The sequence below is a fragment of the Cupressus sempervirens genome, chromosome 5, assembly GCF_028749045.1.
Source record: "Cupressus sempervirens isolate cs-2001-9-10 chromosome 5, ASM2874904v1, whole genome shotgun sequence".
Lineage (NCBI taxonomy): Eukaryota > Viridiplantae > Streptophyta > Pinopsida > Cupressales > Cupressaceae > Cupressus > Cupressus sempervirens.
In genome coordinates this window covers 692,557,397-692,580,792 of record NC_143122.1, presented here as the reverse complement: position 1 = coordinate 692,580,792, position 23,396 = coordinate 692,557,397, and the positions used below count along the sequence as shown (strand labels likewise).

The 23,396-nt window shown below is 35.5% G+C and overlaps 1 protein-coding gene across 2 annotated transcripts in view; it reads right to left on the bottom strand.

Annotated features, from left to right (window-relative positions):
* Positions 1-5,711: 5,711 nt before the first annotated feature.
* Positions 5,712-23,396, bottom strand: part of LOC149557859 (Ribosomal protein S5 domain 2-like superfamily protein) — a 72,593-nt gene continuing 54,908 nt past the window's right edge. The window contains exons 4-10 of one of the 2 annotated variants that reach the window (XM_089832329.1): positions 7,668-7,688; positions 7,313-7,385; positions 7,133-7,200; positions 6,635-6,767; positions 6,432-6,520; positions 6,218-6,274; positions 5,712-6,015 (exon numbers count right to left, since the gene is read on the bottom strand). In XM_089832329.1, the coding sequence (XP_089688455.1) occupies positions 6,245-6,274; positions 6,432-6,520; positions 6,635-6,767; positions 7,133-7,200; positions 7,313-7,385; positions 7,668-7,688 (414 nt within the window). In that variant the 3' untranslated portion in view covers positions 5,712-6,015; positions 6,218-6,244. The remainder of the gene's footprint in view (positions 6,016-6,217; positions 6,275-6,431; positions 6,521-6,634; positions 6,768-7,132; positions 7,201-7,312; positions 7,386-7,667; positions 7,689-23,396) is intronic. The other variant, XM_089832328.1, reaches the window with a different exon arrangement.

The following is a 23,396-nucleotide window of genomic DNA, read 5'->3' as shown; positions in this document are numbered from 1 at the left end:
GCATATTAAATTTACTCTCCCTTTAAAAAGATGGCGCCTAAGAGAGGGGATTTTTGACTTATGTCAAAACAAAGGTCAAACCCCAAACCATTAATTCATGCACCCAAAAAGGTTGCTAGGAGGTGAGGACGCCTAGGGGGTGTGAGGACCACTGTTTCTTTTTTTGTTGTTTGGAAAAATGGACTTTTCTTTGACTTCTCTCACCTTTTTGAAGGTGGCCGCCTAGTTAACCTTTAGTATTATTAATGTTTTTTAGTTTCTTTTCTTATTCTTTTGGTTTTGATGTGAAGTGAGGACTTTTCACTCACGTGACTGACCTAGAAAGGATGTTATTTTATGGGAAAAAAATAATAATAATGGGAATAGGCATGCCTCTATCCCCTAGTTAGTTATTCCTGTTAATTTATTTCTTGTACCTTAGACAGGAGTGACTATTTTATTAGAGTTCTCATTCTCATACATTTTCCATAGAAGTAACATGTGCACCTACAGCAACTTTTTTTTTCCTATGGAATGTAGACTATGTGTTATGCTAAATTAATTTCTTCTGTTTCAACTATGAAGATAAGGTATTTTGTTTTGGTGATAAAGTTGATATTATCATTGGTTTTATATAATCTTAGAGATTTTTTATTTTTTATGATACAAGCCAATTCAAGGTTTAACACTTCAATGAATAAATTCTATTCTAAACGTTTCTCAAAGATAATTATTATCCCATATGAAAGAACAACTACTCATAGAACAAATGAATTCAAGGATTATTAGGATCATATATGGAAACAATCATTCATACAATATTGGAACTTTTACTCATCTTTCACCCATCACATAACAAGAACTTTGCAATACTCACACTCCTCCTACCTTGGAAAGAAAGTATTAACATTGACTATCTAACATGAAATTTCTACAAAGTTTAGCTATGGATTGAATTCACAAATCTACATGTATACAATGAATCAATCTCTTATTTGCAACATAAATTTCTATAGTGATGACTATTGCTTCACTTGATAATTTCCAACAAAAGATGTGCATCCCTTACATGAACAATTTCTTTCTTCTTATACAAAAATGAAGATACTATATTTACAATACCAACTACATGTATATCATAGCCTGTATCTTACATCTGCACATTTTTTTTTACATTTCAAAAACATAATAATGAGGGTTTGACCCTCATAACTTATAACAAAGTAACATAAAAAGGATGAACTCATCCCAGTCCTTGGTTCTTCAATAATGTCCAGGGAAGACCCTAACTTCTTCATGATGTTCATTTCCACAACCTACACAAAACAACACAACTAGGAACCATGGAGGCTCACCTCCCATTCTAAGCTTCTATAAAGACACCCACCGAGTAGACGAAACAAGTCCAAATGGAATACACACAACCAACATTTGATAATGCATGAAAACTTACAACACAACACATAAAAATCCCTTCTAAGGTTTGCACAATGATTCACCATTGGAATCATTACCACATTAGGTGAAGGTGGACTCTTGAAAGAGGAGAATGCCATATCCATAACACAAAATCAAATTTGCAATTGCATTTTTGCCTCTCAAGGCTACTATAAAATCCCCTCCTCCTTACACATACACTTATACCTCCAAAACAACAAAAGACATATGGCTTCAATGGAGCCCATACTCCATGAAAGAAGAACAAATCCTCATCATGAGGTAGATTTTTTCAACTACAATGTTGAGCCCAACTCACCTCTTCACCCAAGGCTTCTTTGCCCTCCCAAGGGTGAGTGAAGCCTTCACACCCATCTAAAAATTCAACATTCAAAACAAAATAAGGAGCTCAACGAAGAAAGCCAAGAAAATGCATGAAAACACAATGCACAATCACTACACAACACAAAATTACAATAATAACACATGATCGCATAACAACACTCCACATTTGCAGATTCATTATTCAATGCTAAAAACAAAATGGTCATGGTTTGAGCACCCACCTTGATCCAAGCTAAAGGCAACTATAGTTGATGAAGAGCTCCCATAGCCTCCCTCCAAAACCCTAATTGTCTCTAAACTTAGAGAGTGGGTGAACACCCCACTAATTTGCCCAAGACTCTAAAAAGGCTTTCCCACTAATTAATTTGGCAAAAATACCAAGCCACTCCCTCTTACAAACTTGTCTCCCCCTAAGTTTGTTATTTTTGACTTAGTTGAAACATGGAAAAGAGCTCATTTGACAACTCCATTTTCGAATTGATGGAAGAAAGCATTGGTAAAGGGGCCCCCTAGGCTGTCTAGGCACTATCATGGTCAAAATTTGGTCCCTAACATGTTATATTATCAAATGGGTAGCTTATTTTCACACAAAAGACACTTTGGGACCACCTAATGACCCTTCAGAACCCTACTCAAGTCTAAATTCGAATTTCTTTTGATTGTGACGCATTCTATCCCTTGTCAAGTGGGTTTACTTAATCATTAACTAGGTAATTAGTTTTAGGATAACATGCTACCATGACCAAACCTTAGATGACATGTCATTAACACACAAAATTCACAAGAGGATAACATGCTACCATGACCAAACCCTAGATGACATGTCATTAACACACAAAATTCACAAGTGTCAAGTGACACATAAAAGCACATTCCACGTCATCGTGGCATGTCCCTAATGCATCTTTGACATTAAAAATTTCACACACATACAAGCTTACATTTACGAAATAAAATACATCACAACGAGGCTTTTTGAATCTTCCAAAGATTCGCCTTGGCTAAACCGCATTCACATAGGTTTGGACCTTGTTTCCCCCAAAGATTTTCATGCTTTCACTTCCTACACACTAAACTCGAGCATCAGTAGTCCAAGGAGGTCATATAAAATACATATCATAAATGTATGTGAATTTAAATGTTATGTAATCCATATTAACATAATTCAATGCAATTCCTTTACTTAATCATTTCAAATAAGACATTCAAAATGTTAAAATATCAAAATTTGCACATCACATTTAATCATAAATCATCATTATCAATTTAACATTTCGCATTACATCATAATCTATTTTCTATCAAAATGACAAAATGTTGAATCTATATTGCTAAATCAGCTAACATGAAAATTAATTCTGATTACATACCTTAAAACAAAACCACCAAAATGAGATCATCACAATTAGTATACTTAAATTCAATTAAATATAGTTTGATTACTAACAATATCTTGTTATCATATGAGATATTACATGATAAGTAATATGTCTCTAAAATCATTAATGTCAGGAAATCAAAATGTTTTCATAATCATGTTTTCATAGGTTCAAAATTAGTCATTAGGCAAACCCATTATATCTGTTAATCAATATATTACATCTTCATCTTAATCGTCATTATTGTAGCCTATCCACCTAATACTACTTGTACAACAATTGACTTATTGTATTTACCTCATGCCAAGCTCTACCGAGTAGGCCTTCATCTAAATTGATAACAATTTCTATCTATAATTATTATTAGTACTCACAAGGGCGGGTGTTAATTCATCTTTTCACAATGGCCACCTAAAACGACTATCCTAATAAATCATAACATACCATGAACCCATCAGCATAGTTTCTAACATCTCAAGTCTTTATTCCATAGAGTCTTAACTTACCAAAGTGATAAAATTTTGAATCCGATACTTATGACAATAATGACTACAATGTATATCAGTCTTAATAAGATCTCAAATCCAATATAAATAAGAAGGATGCCAATCATGACATACCTAAATATCAAAACCTACTTATTATCATTTTATCATAAGGTGTATGGTAACACTCTATAATTCACATACCATGCGTGAGAGACATAGACACGGCATCTCACCTCCTTACACTTCCTAGTTCTAATCATATTTCTGTTAATTAGGGTTTATAATATGGTACTGGGGAAGGCCCTCACACCAATAATCTCTCCACCATACACACAGACATGGTGCTCTTTATTCGCTCTCCAAACAGTCACTAAGCGATAATAACACACCTTCGTCAGGCAAAAATAAATAAAAATCTTTGTCAAACCTTAGACAAAGAAAACTCCCGACATACAAGATGTCACCATTACAATAATACAAACAGCCACAGAATGCCAACAGTCAATCATGACTCTTCATATGCACTCAAGATAGCAGCACAGAAATTTCATCAGAGGGCAAACAGATAAATTTACAACACCAACCATCATTACCAGTGAAAGGAAGATATTAAGATGTCACCATACAGCCATAGCGCTCAAATATAGCAAGACAAACAGTCTGAGCACAAAAAAATGCAGCAAGACCATAATAAAGGTTAATGGCAGAAGGTCTCTGATGGATAATGAGTACCTGCAACTCAAATAAAATAAAACTTCAAACTGAAACTTCAACCAAACATGGCAAGAGATAAATGCAGAGACTTGAACAGAATGATGCAGCGAATATCTTGATTGTTGTAGAAGCAACTCATAAACAGGATGAATAAACAAGAACAAGAAATAATAACCCCACTTGATTATTACAGTCCAACAAAGTAAAAGAATCTCAAAGAATCTCGGCAATCACTTCAGGCAAATATGATCTATTGAAGCTACAATTTCAACGCATACAAATTGCACACAATACTCATTGCAATATGCAACAGATACACAAACTAACAAACAAGAGAAACTCCCTTATTTGTTGTTATCTAACCCAATCTAATATCATGTTAATGTTTTGCCCATAAATAAAGATGAACAGAAATAAACAAAATAAAGAACACTAAGACATCGAAAGACACAAAAACTTATCCTGGGAAAGGCCTCCAACTTGAGGACAAAAACTCAGACAAAACAAAAGTACAATGCTTCTAACTAAATGCAACACTCATCACACAAAGAAATCATATATAAATTGAATTGAGACTCTTCATATCATAACCAAATGTGAGTTTTTTCATACTCTTCGCATGTTGCATATCTTTCTGTATTTTACTATTTCTAAAATCATGTCTCTTCACATGTTGCATGTCTTTTCATATTTCCAAACATGTGTCCCTTTGCATGTCACAATTATCTCCATATAAAGTACAGCAGATGAAACTCAAGAAACAACATATCATCTTAGATACATAATCCCTCTCACAGCTATAGAACTTCAACACAATTGCCCTTTATATTATTTAATAATTTATAATTCAAGATTTTTTAAAGTGCTTCCAATTTTCTCTACTTTAAAGAGATACCAGCTATAGGAACAAGCAAGGTACATTATAACTATCCCAATAATCTCTTCACCAGTAGGCACAAAAAAGAAACAGTGAAATCACAATCAGCTTTATTATTTGGTTAGAATATATCTTAATATATAACTATCCATCAGGGATAAGAATCAACATTAAACAAAAATAGGAATAATATAAATTGGAGACATATTTTGGATATGTCTGATTAGTTAGCACCTGCGAGTTGGTATCTCCTTCCACAGCCCGAGAAAACAGACAATGATTTTGCTTTTCCAATGGCAGAGTAAACCTTCTATCGGCAGTGAAAATATATTTTGATTTACCAATGTACATGCTAATAAAATTTAAATTGAGGAATATAGAAGCTGTGCTTGCTTGAAGTTACTGGGTCAACTAACAAACTTAACTTTTTCTCCTAACTAGTAAGAAAGAATCACATGATGACTACTTGCGATAAACTAGAGAAGAAAAATGTACTTTGGAATCTCTCCCAAGAAAAATTATATTTAAAATTTGGTCCACAACAGAGATGCAGATTCCAGTGGCTTGGATACAAATCTATGTTGAAGTCAATACCTTTCCTCTTTCTTTTTCCTTGCCCTAGCTCTCTAAATCTAGGATATAGTACACCAAGGTACACATCTAGTAACTGGATTTTTTCATTTAAAAACTCGAAGGGCAATGCTCATACGTGAGTAAATGAATTAAGCAAAACCTCCAAAATATCCACGTCCACAATGTGTTGAGTTCTTATCCAGCAGTATGCCCTGCAATACATCTTAAATCCAATGCAAATTCTCATCTCTGTCCAACATATGAAAATAAAATGTTGCTGGATACAATGCAATCATTCATGTGGAAGACGAACTCCATCTTCTTATATGCATAATTGCTTTTGTTTATAACACACAGAATTATACTATCAAAGTTTGCTATCCTACAGCTTTGATGCACAAGACTAAGGCAATGGCTTAACTTACCCTTATGATGATAGTGACGGCACAGCACTAAAATGAAGTTACCAAATCAGTAGCTTGCTGAAAGGGCATAATCAATGAAAATTAGTTGTGAAAAAAGCATTAGACCTAACAGATTAATAAAACACTACTAAAATAGGTAGCTATTTATTACTGTGTAACAAGAAGGCTCAGCATTCAATTGTAACTACATCGCATATAAGGAACAGTCATCAACCTGGCGCTTTTCAATGCTTGATCTTATGAACTCGGAAATCTTTACGCTGGCAGCACGGCTCCGTTCCAAACAATCAAGATAATTATCAACTGATAGACAAGAAAGTAACAATAACTTTAGAAGAGAGATCATCAAAAATGCATGATACCTAAGAAGTTGAGACCCTATCATCCTTCTGAGCATAACAAAATTCATTACAATACCCATCATTGCTCCACGTGTAACAGATGAGATGATTCCATGTTCCAGAGGCTCACTGTCAACAGTGGGAGGCCCTTCCAACAGTACAGTTAGGGGACGGCAGGGAAAAATAAGAATAACATGTGCCTGAATTTTCTGAGAAACAAAAAAGACTTTGTTCATCCAATGCTTATGCAACAAAATAAAAAACAAACACATTGAAAGCTTTACCACAAAAAAGCATATAAAATGTTAAAATTGGAGGTGGAAAAGCCTTATTGCTTTAAGATACACTAGAAGAAATAAAGTAGCCCAACTAATCTATTATAATATTTAATCATTAATATTTTGTGAACAGGATCTGTTGAGTTCCATCAACAATAGAAAATAATGGAGAGCACAAGAAAGATGCATTTTGAAGTCTTATAACCTGGCACAGCACAAATATGAACTGTTGGTCTGCCCCGGAGATTGAGTATAAAAAATCTATTTTGAATCAACAGCAGAATAGCATGATTTACCTGCTCCTCTAACTTAGTAGGATCAAGAATAATCTCTCCATTGTCTTTCACACCACAGCAAACCGCAGCTGGTCAAAGGGAAAACATGATTAGTAATCCAACTACAATCAGAAAGGAAGCAATTTAACAATGAACAAAACCTTAAACACGAGGAAATTATTGATAGGAAAATAACAATACCAATAACATTTCTTAAAGGAATCCCAGCGTCCATAAGAGCAGCGCACGCAGCATTGACAGCACATGCAAGTAGCTGTATTCACTATGTCAAGGTACAATTGGCTAATGAAATATTTAAATTAAAAATAAAATAATATGAAATATTTAATTTATGAATAAACTAGTTATTAAACAATTAAGAAAGATCAACCATTGTTTCTTAATGCATTTATTAAACCCTCTATACTCGAAGAAAGCTTCAAGACTTGAAACCTGTGATTTATTTCAATAAGCTAAGGTACATTACATATGAACAGAAAAGAAACAAGCCATTCAAACTAAACAATGAAGACATGTGTTAGCATGGGGAAGATACAGCTCCATCATCATTGATAACCTGCAAAACATAGGATCAGAAATCAAACATCTGCAATCCATCAAAAACAGAAGAAAGCAACAAGAAAATATGAACCAATAAAAAAGCTATAAAATTTCATATCCTTATACAGCGGACATATTCCTTTTTAGTGATACAATATGCATTTTTAATAGAATTAGAAATATTTCATCTATCGCCAGTTTAAAACCCTATAATATATTCAGTAGCAAGTGCTAGTTGACTCAGCTGCCAAAATGTGCAACTGCTGACACACCCTATGCTCCAAAAATTTTAATTTTAATCATAAAGCTAAAATATATAAGTAGTAGACCTCTCATGATCTGTAATCACTGAAAAGGCTGAGATGGTGGCTACAAAATCACTCAAAAGCTGAAACTAGAATTAATGAATTCACTAATCAAACTCAAATCCACTAGTAAATGAAAGTAACACATTCAACACACCTAGGAAAACCCCAGCTCGCATCGGCCGCTGGTCATCGCTGGGCTCGGGTCGCAGGGACACCTCCATGTATTAAAAAACAAAATCCTATCTAATTAATTATTAACCATACTTCAGTAACAAAACCTGTACACAATATTTTCTGTTCCTAACCTTCCTCTCTGTTTAGGGAATGACTAAAATATAACCTTCCTAGTCTATGTCAAATGCTCTGGGTTTTCTACTCGTCCAGCAGACCTTTCTTATATTTCCTACTCAATTTTGTATGTTGTTGAGTTCTGCTCCCATGCACTGGAGTAATCCATGTTTAAGTAGTTGGCCTTTCCATCTACCCATTTTTTCACTGGCTTCTCATGAAAGAATTGCTACAAATCATACAAAAGCACCGCTGTCAATCATGAAATCACAACTTATTTATAAATTCACCGCACAAATCATATTTTTTAACCACATACTCTTACAAATCACATCGTAAAGAAAGCAGTGCTGTTGTCTGGAACAAAAAGTTAAGTATTTACAAACATTTCATTTTTTTACTAATTGCTTCTCTAGAGGCTACAGACCTCCTTGATCCATTTTAGCTCAAACCACTCTTCATGGAGTCTTTTGGTCCCTCAAAAACTTGATGAGATATAAGATGAAGTAATAATATTTCCACCTTCCCTTTTGAATCCCTCTCTTGGTCCCTCTTTTGATTTTGTTGTATTATAATTGTTAGAATGATTGCACGGGATGGATGAATCAGTTAATTCTCAGGTCCAAATGTACCAATTAAACTTTTCAACTCATCAAACAAATCAGATATATTCATTAAGTAGCTCTGTCTATCAGTAGCATAAACTTGTAGTCCATTGTCCCAACAATAACAAAGTTACAGAATGTAGAATATTAACAGTAAAACATCTCAAATAACATCCACACGAGTATGACACCAAGGTTTAACACGGAAACCCAATTTGGGAAAAACCACCAACATGTCACCAATTTTTCACTCCTCTAAAGTGAGCCATGTTACGAGCCAAGTCTATTAAAGGTTACAATACACACTGTTAGGTGTGACCTTGTTAAAGGATTTAATCACCTTGTTAGGAGTGGTCTTGTTAGAGGACTTTAAAAACATTCCATTAGAATGTCACCTTGATTAAAGGATTTACAAATGACTGTTAGGTCAAAAGGATTTTAACAGATACAATGGTTAGAAAGTAACAACAAGTTGATCAGAACAAATGCAACTCACTTTGCAAATACAGATCACAATTCGGTTCAATAGTTGACTCATCGAATGGTCTCCATTAACATCTCCATCATTGATTCGTTTGGCAACCCTTCAAGCAATCACTTTTCACCTCAACACTTCACTGTTCAGCCTTCAGCCTAACTTCACCAATCAATAGAATCAACAACTGCTCCAACCTTTTCAAGTCTACTAACCTTTTAGATTAGCAATTATGCCTCCTTAAAGAGGTAGCTTGATCTTTTGCTGCTTAAACACCACTGTTGATTGTAGGTTTAGGTCAGATTCATCAAATCCTTCCATCTTTTTGTTTCCTCCTTCCTCTTCTAGATACTTCTCAAACAATTTCTTTGAATCCATGCATAAAAACACTCAAACACCGCTTCCCTTGCATTAAATGTTTCAGCTCATCAATCCTTATCTTCAACACGCTTTACATATTCCAAAAATTCAACTACGTAAGCTAGGAATCTCAATTCCTTCACAAACTGTAAATGTTGTCACTCGGCCAACATCGTGTTCCTCGGCCTCAGTCATCACTAGATAACTCAATTATCACTAAACCGTTTTGCTCACCTTACATTGTCTTTGTTCGGTCATTTTACTAGCACTCAGTCCAACTTTTCTATTACTCTGTCTTTTACTGGTGCTCGCTCAACACTGATTTTGCTCGGCTTCTACTATTCACTCAGTCAACACTAGCATAGCTCGGCTTCAACTATAAGTTCCTTAATCTTCTGCTTTGAAGCTTGATTAAGCTTAAGTATTTGTTCTTCATTGATCATCTCTTCTAGGCTTTAACACAACTATCTGCTCTACTTAGTGTTATGATTAAACAACACATTATCTTGCCAAAGTCTAACTGATCAAGTGCCCATTGTAATTTCACATAACTCAAGCTTTTCACTAGGTTCTCTTGTTATCTCTTTTTCTCAAATCCTCTTCATCAATCATCTTGATATGGCACTCTACTCATTTAGCAACTGTCTGACCAATCAGGTTTGACATCAATGACAACATAACAAATGTTCCAATTGTAGTTCCAAAAATCTCTCTTTGGGATTGATGACAACACCCCAAGTTACCATGCAATCTAAAACACTTAACTTGCTTCAAGCAGCTCCCTCTATGTTCAGTATCAAATCATCGTTAATATACTTAGTTTCATTCTGATTCTCATCTCAGTATCCAACAATCTCTCTGATCCCATCTTTGTAATTTCATTTTGATTCTCATTCATGCAGCTCTGATATGTAATACCTCTAGTTACAACACCTCTAGGTATAACAACACAGAGTCCCTCTATCATATCAGAACATAGATCTACCTCTTTGATATACATCTTCTGAACTTCTTCAATGTCTCTCTTGATTGCAACACCTCACTCTATGATTACTGCATAGGTAACTTCTAAACTGCTCCCTCTTACATCTTACATGTGTGACTTATATCTCCCTCTTTGCTTCTTCATATGGTAACTGCATAAACAATTCTCCCTCTTTTTCACTATTGATGGTAACTGTATATAGAATATCTCCCTCTTTGACAAAATGCCAAAGGCAATCCAATACCATCATTAGTAAACTTTGTCTCATACATCTTAAGCATGTAGATATATCTTGATCAGTTCTCTAAACTAGGTTCTTCTATCATCTTGCTTATGACTGATTCAACATCTTGCGCTTCTCACTTCATAACTTTAGGTAGGTCCTAAAGTGTGACCTTCTGCATCAACTTGTAAGAAATTTTGATCAATACATTTAATACAAAGCTCCATCTTAGCTTAAGTAGCCTCAATTAAGGGAATTACCCCTAGTTTACCTCTTAGATATCCATATGCATCCTTAGGTAAAGCTTTTGTAAATATATCAGCAATCCATTCCTTTGTATTCACATACTCCAATCTCACTTCTTTGTCTTGTACCAACTCTCTCAAGTAATGATACTTGATAGCAATATGCTTGGTCTTAGTATGCATCACAAGATTTTTAGATATGTTTATAGCACTTGTGTTATCACGGAATATAACAATAGGTTCAATGATCTCTTTATTCATTCCTTTCAACAATTGCTTGATCCAGACTATGTTAGAACAATTAATTGTTACAGCTACATATTTAGCTTTTGTTGTAGATTGGGACTTGCAATTTTGCTTCTTGTTTTTCCATGAAACTAGTCTCTTTCCTAGAAAGAAAGCTCCACCACTTGTACACTTTCTATCATCAACATTTTCAGCCCAATCTGCATTAATATACACTTTCAACTCAAACTTGTCATTGTTCTTGTAATACAATCCATAATCCTTTGTTCCTTTCAAATATCTCAGTTTTCTTTTCACAACCATCATATGATTCTACTTAGGATTTGCACAAAATCTTGCAACAAGCCCAACTGCTAGTGCAATATTTGGTCCGCTACGGACAACATATTGCAACTTACCAATCATTGGTCTATATAAGGTTTGATTCACATCAGTAGAATCATCATGCTTTGCAAGTTTATGTCCAGTAACCATTTATGTTCCAATTGGTCTCGAGTCTTCCATACCAAAAGTTTTCAGTATCTCCTTGATATATTTTGATTGAGTAATGTAGATACATTTCTTCATTTGATACACTTGCAAGCCTAGAAAAAATTTGATCTCTCCAAACAAAGACATCCCAAATTCTTCTCTCATTTGATCTCCAAATGACTTACACAATGCATCCTTTCCTCCAAATATGATATCATCAACAAATATCTTAGCCAAAAATATCCCTTTTTCAAATTCAGTCTTCGAGTATAGATTTTCATTATCATTTGTCCTTGCAAAACCAATCTTCACCAAATATGTATGCAATCTTTCATACCATGCTCTGAGGGCTTGTTTCAATCCATACGAAGTTTTGTGCAAACTTACATACCATATCACTTTTGTTTGGGTCTAATGGAACTCTAAATTTTGGCAAAAAATTGAGCCTCCATTTGAGATTTGATGTTGGGTTTTTCATAAAAAATTGTCGTTGATGTTGAGAATATAAGAAAAACCAACAATAGATGCAACTTATTTTCTATAAGAGTGAACAGACACAATCGGTGCAAGTGAAAAGGTCTAGAGCATATAGCTGTCCATACCGAATCTACAGTAGTCACTCCAACACACCTACAACAAACTCCAATTATTGTTCCTCCCCCACAAGAACTTGCTATGCTATGGAGTTTCATTAAGAGTCACTTCAAATTCCAAGATATTGACATTTCAATCAATTGCAAGCAGGTGAAGTTCGTCCAAGAAGCTTTTAAGAAGTTACATCATGGTGTTCAAATAAGATGTCTTCATAGGCGCATGAAACAAACTCAAATATTATTGGTACTCTACAAGTATACAAAGGAACAACATTATGTTCTTTTTGCAACTGATATTGTTTCAAGAAGCTTGGACTTTTCATCTATTTATTGGATTGTTCATGTGGATTGCCCAGGAGTTGTACCATCTTATACCCATTGTGTTGGACGTACAACTTGTTTCACAACAGGAGATTCTTCTAAACTCATGGCTATGTGTTTTTCGTTTAAAGCATTTTTGTGAGCCGAACATTCCAATTACATTGTACAAGTTGTTGGTTAGAGGCATATTGAGAAACGATGCCTTAGAATGGGATGCTTTAATGCATAGTGGACCATTGTGTGAATATAAGAGTTGAATATTTATGAATCATCATATGTGTTGTACAAAAGAAACTTCTCCATGAAGATATTGTATCCTTTGCACTGTTGTAGATACTGTATGAAGATATACGCATATGAAAAACGATGGTCCGCAATGACAGGAGTTTGGTCCATGTCTTCTTGGAAGACAAAGCCCACTGAAAAAGAAGACACTATGGTATGAAGAGCCGTCAAAACCAAAATCAAACCAAATGATGTTCGAAGCTGCAGATAAATCACAAAACGACAACAAAGGAGCATGTAGGTGCTTCTTGTTGATTGTTTCGAGAAGGTGATCATAGTAAAGCCCGAAACAATTGTCCACCGTAGAGGCTTGAAGAATGCCATAATCAAAATCAATAATAAATGGAAACTATAAGAATCCCGATATGAATGAAGTTGCAAAAACTGTAGATAAGCCACTTCCATCAATGGAATGCAAAGACAAAACAAAATTATTTTCTCTTGTATGGCACCAACGATTAAGGAAACAACGTAACAATCAAATGAAATAATAATAATCAACCTTCAAAAAATGTTTGAGTGTGATTATATTAGGCAGACTTCAAAGGAAGGAGGAATATATTCACACATCACGACATATGGCCAGGAGTGCAGTAGATATACAATTTTGGCAATCCACGTCAGAACTGGAAGTATTCGTAACATTTGGAAGTTCAACTGAAAATTATGAAGAAGATGCGATTATAATTAGAGTTGTGATTAACTAAAGATCAATTTTTTTTTTAAATAAAAGGCACATCCATTCATAATTGAAAAGTTGCATCCTTTCTATTTGTTTGATATAAAATGAGGAAAAATATGTCATTTGCAAAGATAATAACAAGATATCCGAACATTTTTATATTCTCTCAAGAGAAAGTATTCCATATTTTTTATTGTATGGAGGAATAAGGGGTTCAATATGACTCTGTAATATAGATTCTATTATTTTATTTTTTTAATAAAACAAAATGTCATTTGTTTATTATTTAAATGGCATGGAGATTTAAACTGCAGATGAATCGTCCTTTGTAATTATTTATTGGAATTTTGTATACAATTTAATTGTCGGATAAGTGGACATGGTCATCTAGCATTTAAATTCAATCATCACAGATAGTGTGAAATATTTAATTGTTTTCGCATCTATGTCTAGTTTGTCTCCCTATCAAAGGAGTTTAAGTTCAATCTGGACTAATTTAAGATTGTGTAATATTTGGTCTGTCGCATCTTGATTATTTAATTGTTGGCAGTAAAGTGCGTAAAACATTATAAAGTTGTACATGAAAATTCACTGAAGTTGACTCTATTGCCTGGATGAGCAAAGGCACTAGTCTTTCTATTATTGAAGTTAGAAAATCTATATATTCCTTCCTACAAGCATCAAATCTATTATTAACAAACTTTATACAAAACATTCAATTATCAAGTATTCGGCATCCAGTTTCAGTTTCATCGAGTTCGAGGACCTTGCCAGCCGAAGAACTCCAGAAGTTTAAATTCGCTATAAAAAAGCCTTAAACTAGACAATTAGCATTTGAGGTGAAGGTTTATCCACCTCGGTGTAGTAGAGCCTGAAGTGCAGGGGAATCGAAAAGTATTCCGGACCAAAACTGATTAAGAAGTTCTATCGGAGAAGTGGCAAGCTCTTGGATTTCCAATCTGCAGTTTAATTATCGGATAAGTGGACATGGTCATCTAGCATTTAAATTCGATCATCACAGATAGTGTGAAATATTTAATTGTTTCCGCATCTATGTCCAATTTGTCTCCCTACCAAAGGAGTTTAAGTTCAATCTGGACTAATTTAAGATTGCATAATATTTGGTCTATCGCATCTTGATTATTTAATTGTTGGCAGTAAAGTGCGTAAAACATTATAAAGTTGTACACAAAAAATTCACTGAAGTTGACTATTGCCCAGATGAACAGAGGCACTGGTCTTTCTATTATTGAAGTCAAAAAATCTATATATTCCTTCCTACAAGCATCAAATCTATTATTAACAAACTTTATACAAAACATTCAATTATCAAGTATTCAACATCCAGTTTTAGTTTCATTGAGTTCAAGGACCTTGCCAGCCGAAGAACTCCAGAAGTTTAAATTTGCTATAAAAAAGCCTTGAACCAGGCAATTAGCATTTGAGGTGAAGGTTTACCCACCTGGGTGTAGCAAAGCCTGAAGTACAGGGGAATCGAAAAGTATTCCCATTCGTTGGCCAGGACTGATTGAGAAGTCCTAGCGGAGAAGCGACAAGCTCTTGGATTTCCAATCTGTAGTTTTGGGAACCAACAAGGTCAACAAATCCTTCAAGTTGTTCAACGTAGACTTCTTCCAAAATTCCATACAGAAATGCAAACTTGACATCTATCTGGTATACTTTGAATGCTTTGTAAGCAGAATATGCAAGCAGAGGTCTCACTCCTTCCAATCTTGTAACAGGGGCAAATGTCTCCCCATAGTCAATACCTTCTTGGTCATATCCCTTACAAACTAGCCTTTTTTTGTTTCTTGTGACTTCACCTTTCTCATTCAGCTTGTTTCTGAATACCCACTTTGTTCTAATAACATTCTTGTCTTTTGGTCTAGGTACCAATGACCAGCTTTTGTTCTTCTCTATCTGCTCAATATCTTCATTCATTGCTTGGATCGAGTGTTTATTATCCAAGGCATCCTTTACTGCTTTGGGCTCAAATTCACATAGTAAACATGTGTCACTTCTCAGGCTTTTTCTTGTCATCACTCCAGAGTCTTTGTCTCCAATGATTTGATCAAGTGTATGATGTCTTCTCACATAATTTGCTATAGTAGGCTCTTTTCTTTGTTCTTCTTCTTCATGTTCATCTTGCAGATTTGCTTCAGGTAGCACTTCATGTATCTCTACTTGTTATTCTGGTTGTTCGGCATTCTCTTGTTGCTACTCAGGATGCTCAGCCTAACGCTCAGCATGCATTTCCTAATGCTCGGCACCCACTGCCTAATGCTTGGCATGTACTAGTTGTTGCTACTTGGCAGCCTTTTTCTAGGGTTTGGGTAAGGTGTTGAGCTCACCTTCATCAATGTATATACAGCTTTTGTACTCTTCAGGTTCATTTTTACATTCAATTTCATTCTTTTTAGCATACTCATCAACTTTTACATTTGCACTTTCTACAACTTTGTTAGTGTTAGAGTTCAAACACTTATATGCTTTGCTCTTAGTGTAATAACCTAGGAATATGCCTTCATCACTTTTAGCATCAAGTTTTCCATTTCTATTATCTTTCAATATGTAGCATTTGCTTCCAAAAACTTTGAAATATTTCACATTAGGTGCATGTCCAAGCCATAACTGAAAAGGTGTAAGGTTTGTAACTTTCTTGACTTGTACTCTGTTCAGGGTATAAACAACAGTACTTACAGCTTCTCTCTGGTATTTAGGTGCAACATTCTTCTCCATCATCAATATCCTAGCACAGTGCATGATTGATTTATTCCTCCTTTCAGCTATACCATTTTGTGGAGGGGTCCTAGGTGCAGACATCTATCTTTTGATTCTTCTATCATTGCAGAATATGTTGAATTCCCCAAATATGACTTCATGTCTATCAAATCTAAGACACTTCAATCTCTTACCTGTTTCTTTTTCAACTCTAGCCAAATACCACTTAAACATTTGAAATGCATCAAAATTTTCTTTAAGAAACATTACAGTCATCATTCTAGAGTAGTCATCAACAATAGAATAAAATTGTCACCACAATAGCTTTATACACCAATAGGTCCACATAGGTCAGTATGAACCAGCTCTAAAATAACATCAGAAAAATAGGTCTAGGTCTTGCTCTTGAAACTAGACTTTGTCATTTTTCCCAGCTGACATTGTTTATACATCACATTATCAGTTTCCTTCAATTTTGGTAACCCTATTCTTCATCTTAAAAATGCTTACCAAATTATCAAAGTTCACATGGCATGGCCTCTTATGCTATAACCATTTATCATCACATTGTGCTAACAAGCATGTATCATCAGATAGGTCTGGATAGAACAAATTACCTCTAGTTCGGTATCCACTTCCAATCAATTCTCCTGAACCCTTATAGATCTTAGCCTTCTTCTGCTGAAATTCAACTTTGTAGCCTAAATTGTTCAACCGTGCCACACTCAACAAATTGTAGTTAAGCCCTTCAACCCAATAAGCATTACCACAACTGATCTTATCAGTCAATTTTATTGATCATTTACCTTTCACGAGACATGGCGCATCATTACCAAACTTAACACTACCACCTTTATAATGATTTAGGTTTTCAAACTTACTTTTATCACCAGTCATATGATGTGAGTAACCACTATCAATCATCCATCACCTTTACTCACATATGAAATGAGTGCAATTTTCTCATCTTCATTAGAATCATTTTTCATAGCGGCATAAACAACTTCTTCATCATTACTAACAGTATCACAATCACTTTCTTCTTTAGCAACGTATCAAGACTTCTTACCTTTGCCTTTAGTTTTTGTATCATTTGTTGTCTTTTCTATCTCCTCTTCCTTTGAACTTGTTGTCTTTCTTCTCATCCTTGTCATCCCTGTCAAGACACCTTGCAGCAATATGACCAACTTTATTGCATGAAAAATAGATTACAGGGAGTTTTACCATTGTATTTTCCTTTGCCTCTTGGAAGTCTCCTAGCCATCAATGCTTCAAGATCCTCAAGATCATAAGAAGATTCAATCTCACTAACTTCATACTTTCTTTTCTTCTTCTTAGACTTCTGCTTAACTAATTGTGATGTGAGTAACCATTATCAATTATCCATCTACCACCTTTACTCACATATGAAATAAATGTAGTTTCTCATCTTCATCAAAATCATCTTTCATAGCAACATAAACTTCTTGATCATTACTAATAGAATCACTATCACTTTCTTCCTCAGCAATGTAACAAGACTTCTTACCTCTGTCTTTGTAGTCTTTGTATCATTTGTTATTGTTTCCATCTCTTCTTCCTTTCAACTTGTTGTCTTTTCTCTCATCCTTGCCATCCATGTCAAGACACCTTGCAGCAATATGACCAACTTTATTGCATGAAAAACAAATTACAAGGAGTTTACTTTTGTACTTTACTTTGCCTCTTGGAAGTTTCCTAGCCATCAATGCTTCAAGATCCTCAAGATCATAAGAAGATTCACTCTCACTAACCTCATACTTTCTTCTTCTTAGACTTATGCAAAACTAATTGTGACTTGAAAGAAGATTCAATAGTAGGGGCATTAAAATTATCAAAATGTGACAATTCAAAAGCAACGAGTCTACCAACCAGACTATCCAAGGTTGAGTCATTACCAGGAGTACATCTCAGTTCTTATATTGCAGACACTCTAATAGCGTAACTAGGAAGTAAAGTTCTCAATACCTTGATGATCACAGTCTCATCACTTATCTGTCCATCGGCTCCTCTAATAGCATTCACAACTTCTTTGACTCTTCCAACATATTGGGCAATATTCTCACCTTCTACCATTTTCATGTCATCAAACCCTCCTCTCAAGCTTTCTAATTTGGCTCTTAGTACATTCTTATCTCCTCCATGGATCTTTACCAACTTTTCCCACATCTTTGCAAAATTGCAATCGTTAATATCATCAAAGTCTGAATAGCTTAGGGCAGATGCAATCTCCAACATTGCTTAATTGTGTTGTGATTTTTCCTTTCTCTGTTGGGTTGTCAAATGTGCAATTACGGCTACATACTCATCCTCCAAATAGAATAACGTTGAATCTCCAATTCCAACAATGTGCAGCTTCATCAGAATTTGCCATGCAGGGAAATTCTCTTTGTTTAACTTGGGTATCTCCTTTCTGTACATCTTGATCTTTAGCTTTAAGTCCTTTCAAACTTTTCGCTACAACCACCAAATGCTCTAATAGTAATTGTTAGAATGATTTAGAATAACTGAGATGGGGTGAAACATTTATCCTCAAGTCTAGATGTACCAATTAAACTTTTCAACTAATCAAACAACTTAGATCTATTCATTAAGTGGCTCGATCTCTATAGTAATATATCAATAACATAAACTTGCAGTCCACTTTCCCAATAATAACAAACTTGTGGAATGTAAAACATTAAGAGTAAAACATCTCAAATAATATCCACACAAGTATGACACCAGAATTTAACGTGGAAACATAATTTGGGGAAAACCACCACCAACATGTCACCAATTTTTCACCCTTCTGAAGTGAGCTCTGTTAGGAACCAACCCTGTTAAAGGTTACAATACACACTGTTAGGTGTGACCCTGTTAAAAGATTTAATCACCCTGTTAGGAGTGGCCTTGTTAGAGGATTTTAAAAATATTTCATTAGAATGTCACCTTGATTAAAGGATTTACAAATGACCATTAAGTCAACCTTGATTAAAGGATTTTAACTGATACAATGGTTAGAAAGTAAAAGCAAGTCGATCTGAATAAATACAACTCACTTTGCAAATACAAATCACAATTCAATTCAACAGCTGACTCTGACTGGCCTCCATTGACATCTCCATCACTAATTCACTTGGCAACCCTTCAAGCAATTACTCTTCACCTCAACACTTCACTGTTCAACCTTCTACTTAAGTTCACCAATCAACAAAATCAACAATTGCTCCAACCTTTTCAAGTCTGCTAACCTTTTGGATTAGCCCTTATAATTCCTTAAATAGGCAGCTTGATCTTTTGCCGCTTAAACACCACAGTTGATCTTAGGGTTAGGTCAGATTCATTGAATCCTTCCATCTTTTTGTTTCCTCCCTCCTCAAAACTTCTTTTTCAATTTGTTAACCATGAATGGTCCACATTTATTTTCTTTCACATGGTCATGAGATTTTAAAGCCACCGTTAAAAGAAAGTCTCCTATCAAAGTCCCATTGTGAATATTATCTAGTTCAGCGTTCTTGTTTTCAAGTCTTTTGGTCAAACAAATCTCTGAACTTGAACATTGAACACTTTGTTCAAGGTTCAAGGTTCGAGGATCATAAGTTTAATTTTCTTTGGTCAAGTCAGAAAAGTCATTTGTCCCAAAGGATACTTTTGCTCGTCAAGGAAGTTGAACATGAACATTGAACACTTTGTTCAAGGTTCAAAGTTCATAAATCTGCCTTTGTGTCCAGTCTTTGTTGTCAACGAGCATAGTTTCCAATATATCTTGACTTCTGAACTTGAACATTGAACTATTTTGTAGTTCAATTGTTCATGTTCACTTGGTCAAAAAGACTGATGCCTTCGGTGCTACGTGTCCAGGCTGGCAGCTCAGCGAAAGTGCAACTTTTTACCGAGATCTATGGAAAGATACATATTAATTGGGAGTTAATGATAATGATGGCAAGGGATGTCGCGACACGTGCAGAGTCCGAGTGAGCTTTTAATGATTTAACATACTTGTCCTATCACCGGTCTTGTCAGCCATTCGCATGCTTAAAGTCCAAGTTTTATGTTTTAAAAAGGAAGCTACCTTGTTTTCATTCCCTTGCCATTGTTGTTTTTAGTAAAGATTGTTTTAGTCTCGTCTGGAAATATGCGGAGGTAGCGTAAGCTTTCTTTTTCAACAGGCTTGCATGCACTCGGCACGATGAGTCTCTAGCCCTTCATTTTTAGGTGTCATTTCTTTCTTGCATTATCTTAAGGGCTCTGAATTCTTTCTGTATTGTTTTGTTTTGGTTAACTTCTCACCATGGCTACTGCATTTTGCCCTAAGTTACCCAATAAGGTTAAGGAGTTTGTTATAAGTAGTGTCTTGCCTGATATTGAAGACACATTCCTTGCGAAAGAAAATATGGGTAAATTATTGGCTAGATTTGCAAACCCAAAACCCGGTTCCATATCTCAAAAATTCTTAGATAGCGATCTGTTGCAAGCGTCTTTTTTTCCCGAAGCTTTCCCCTGCCCTTAATTGGTCCTAGCATGCAGAGATAGGTATGATGCAACCGAAAAGTGTATCCGTGCCTTTAATGGTGAAATCTCGGTGTATGTTAGCCAAGTTGCTATAATGGGTGCACTAAGGATCCCTCCGCATGAAATCTATGGGACTGGACTATCAAGTCTTCCTACACATAATTCTCTACAAATGTTACTAAGTTTAATAATACCATTGCAAAAGGTTGGCTTTTCAAATCCGAGAGAGGAGGTTCCTACCTTCCACGTCCATTGACCAGAGTACACATGATCCCTGAGATTAAGGATGTCATTACATTGCTAAACAGAGTGAAAGGGAGCCCACATACTTTTCATTGGGAGAATTGGATGTACTTTTTCATCCAGACAATCTTGGGAGAAGATTAATTCATTGATTGGGCAGATATCATAGCTACTAGGCTGTAAGAAGAACTTTCTCAAGCTTCTGGAATTTTTGGTTTTTATATGACATCCTATTTGTTTTATATCCTAGCTTGTGGCATAAAATGGAAGGGTTTACCACACTCGGACTAGAATCCAAGCATGCCAATTTAGGAGTGCTATCCTCTCTTGCAGAAGAGTAAAAACCTTGAAGGTTTCATAATACTTCAAGACACTTTCCTAGCTAAATTGGTGTTTGAATTGCAAGGGAAAGAGAACGTGAGGTTGACAAAGGAAGCCACTCAATTGATTGATATTTATGGTAGTTTCTTTACTCAATTTCCCAAGTTCACCTACCTCAAGATCGGAGGATATGAAGGAAAGCCTCTGAGATTACCTCAGCACTGCCTAGATCATTTTGTGTTGATTGAGATATGTAGACAATTGGCGAAGGTTGAAAAGAGTTGTAAAACTAGGAAAGGTTTTGGTTACACCTTCCTTGTTGAACTCGGGCGTTACAAAAGCAAGACAATCCAAGATGCCCTTAAGCTTAAAGTTGAGATTAAATACATGAGCCTATTAACTTATTCTACAAGACCTAACTTTGACAGTCAAGAGTTTTCCCTAAGGTACTCTGAGCTAGTTTCCTCTGCTCTCCATGTTCCCCATTTAGAAGATTTATGGGCTAATTGTCAAGATGATTAGGAAGAGGCTATGGTTTAGGTTGTCGCTAGCACAGATCAAAGATTTCAATCTCCTACTAGGTACCTTTGGGGTAATCGAAGAAGAAAATGAAGAAATTGTTGACCTAGCTTACATTGAGCAAGTGGAAGCTTACCCATTGCCGGAAATTGACTGGACAATGCCAAAGGAGGATGACCTGCATACAAGAACCTTTCATGTCTTAACCAAAATGGAACAATGGCTCATAGGCGCAAGACAATGACTATCAGTAGCTCGTGATGTTCAAAAAGTTCATACTAGCTCCAATTCACCCAAAGTTGTTCTTGGTAGTAATGAAGTTGTTCCTTCTTCCGCTACAAGAAAACTAAACTCAAGAGTTGAACCTGAACACTCTGTTCAAGGTTCAGTTCATCTTCCTCCTCTCAAGTGGACTCACTCTCATAGTAGGAAGAAGCAAAAGTTGACGAGTAGCTTGAAGGAGACTTGTGATAAATCAATAACAATTGATCTTGACTTAAGGGAAGAAACTTTTGTTGAAGCCCCAATTAGTGAGATGGAACAAGGGAATCAACAAGTAATAGAAGGGGCTAACAATTTAAGTGTAATGGCACTCAGTTCATCGCCCGTTCATCGCCCGTGCCACAAACCCCTCCTCCTAACAAGAATCCTCTTGTCCCTAATTGTTTCGAGTTGTCTGTGAGTAAGAAAAGGAGCATAGTGTCAGCAACTCTCCCAGTGGGCAATATGATAAGCAAGTGTCTTGGGAAGACTCCTAAAGCCAAAAAGGAAAAGATTGAAAGCATACTAAATATTGATGAGAATACAGGGCAGTGGGTGGCAGAAGTGATGAAGCTAACGATTGAGAAAGATATAGATGAAATATAACCCCAAGATTATACAACTAAGAAATCATCCTTGGCCCTGCTTCCAGGGCAACAAATATGAAGATATGGAGCATAGAGAACTCTAGGATTTCCCATCGCATATGGAAAAATCAGAGGGATAAGCAAGAGCTAAAGCAATCATTGTGAAAAATGGCTAAATGCATTCACAAAATTCAGAGCCCAAATACAAAAGCTCTGCCTACTGCCAATTTCTGCCATCGATGTTGAATCTCCCCTGAATAAGAGTTTTATTGAGCAAGTTAAAAGGAATTGTTCCATTTCCCAAGCCTATGGTGAGTGGTTCAACACGGTTCATGCCCAGGCAACCAGCTATTTCTCCTACTTCACGAATACAAATGCAAGAGCTGATAAATTAATGACCGCACTAGAATCAGAGATGAACACCTGAGAATCTAAAAAGATTAAATGGGATGAGTATGTCATCGACATTTCAG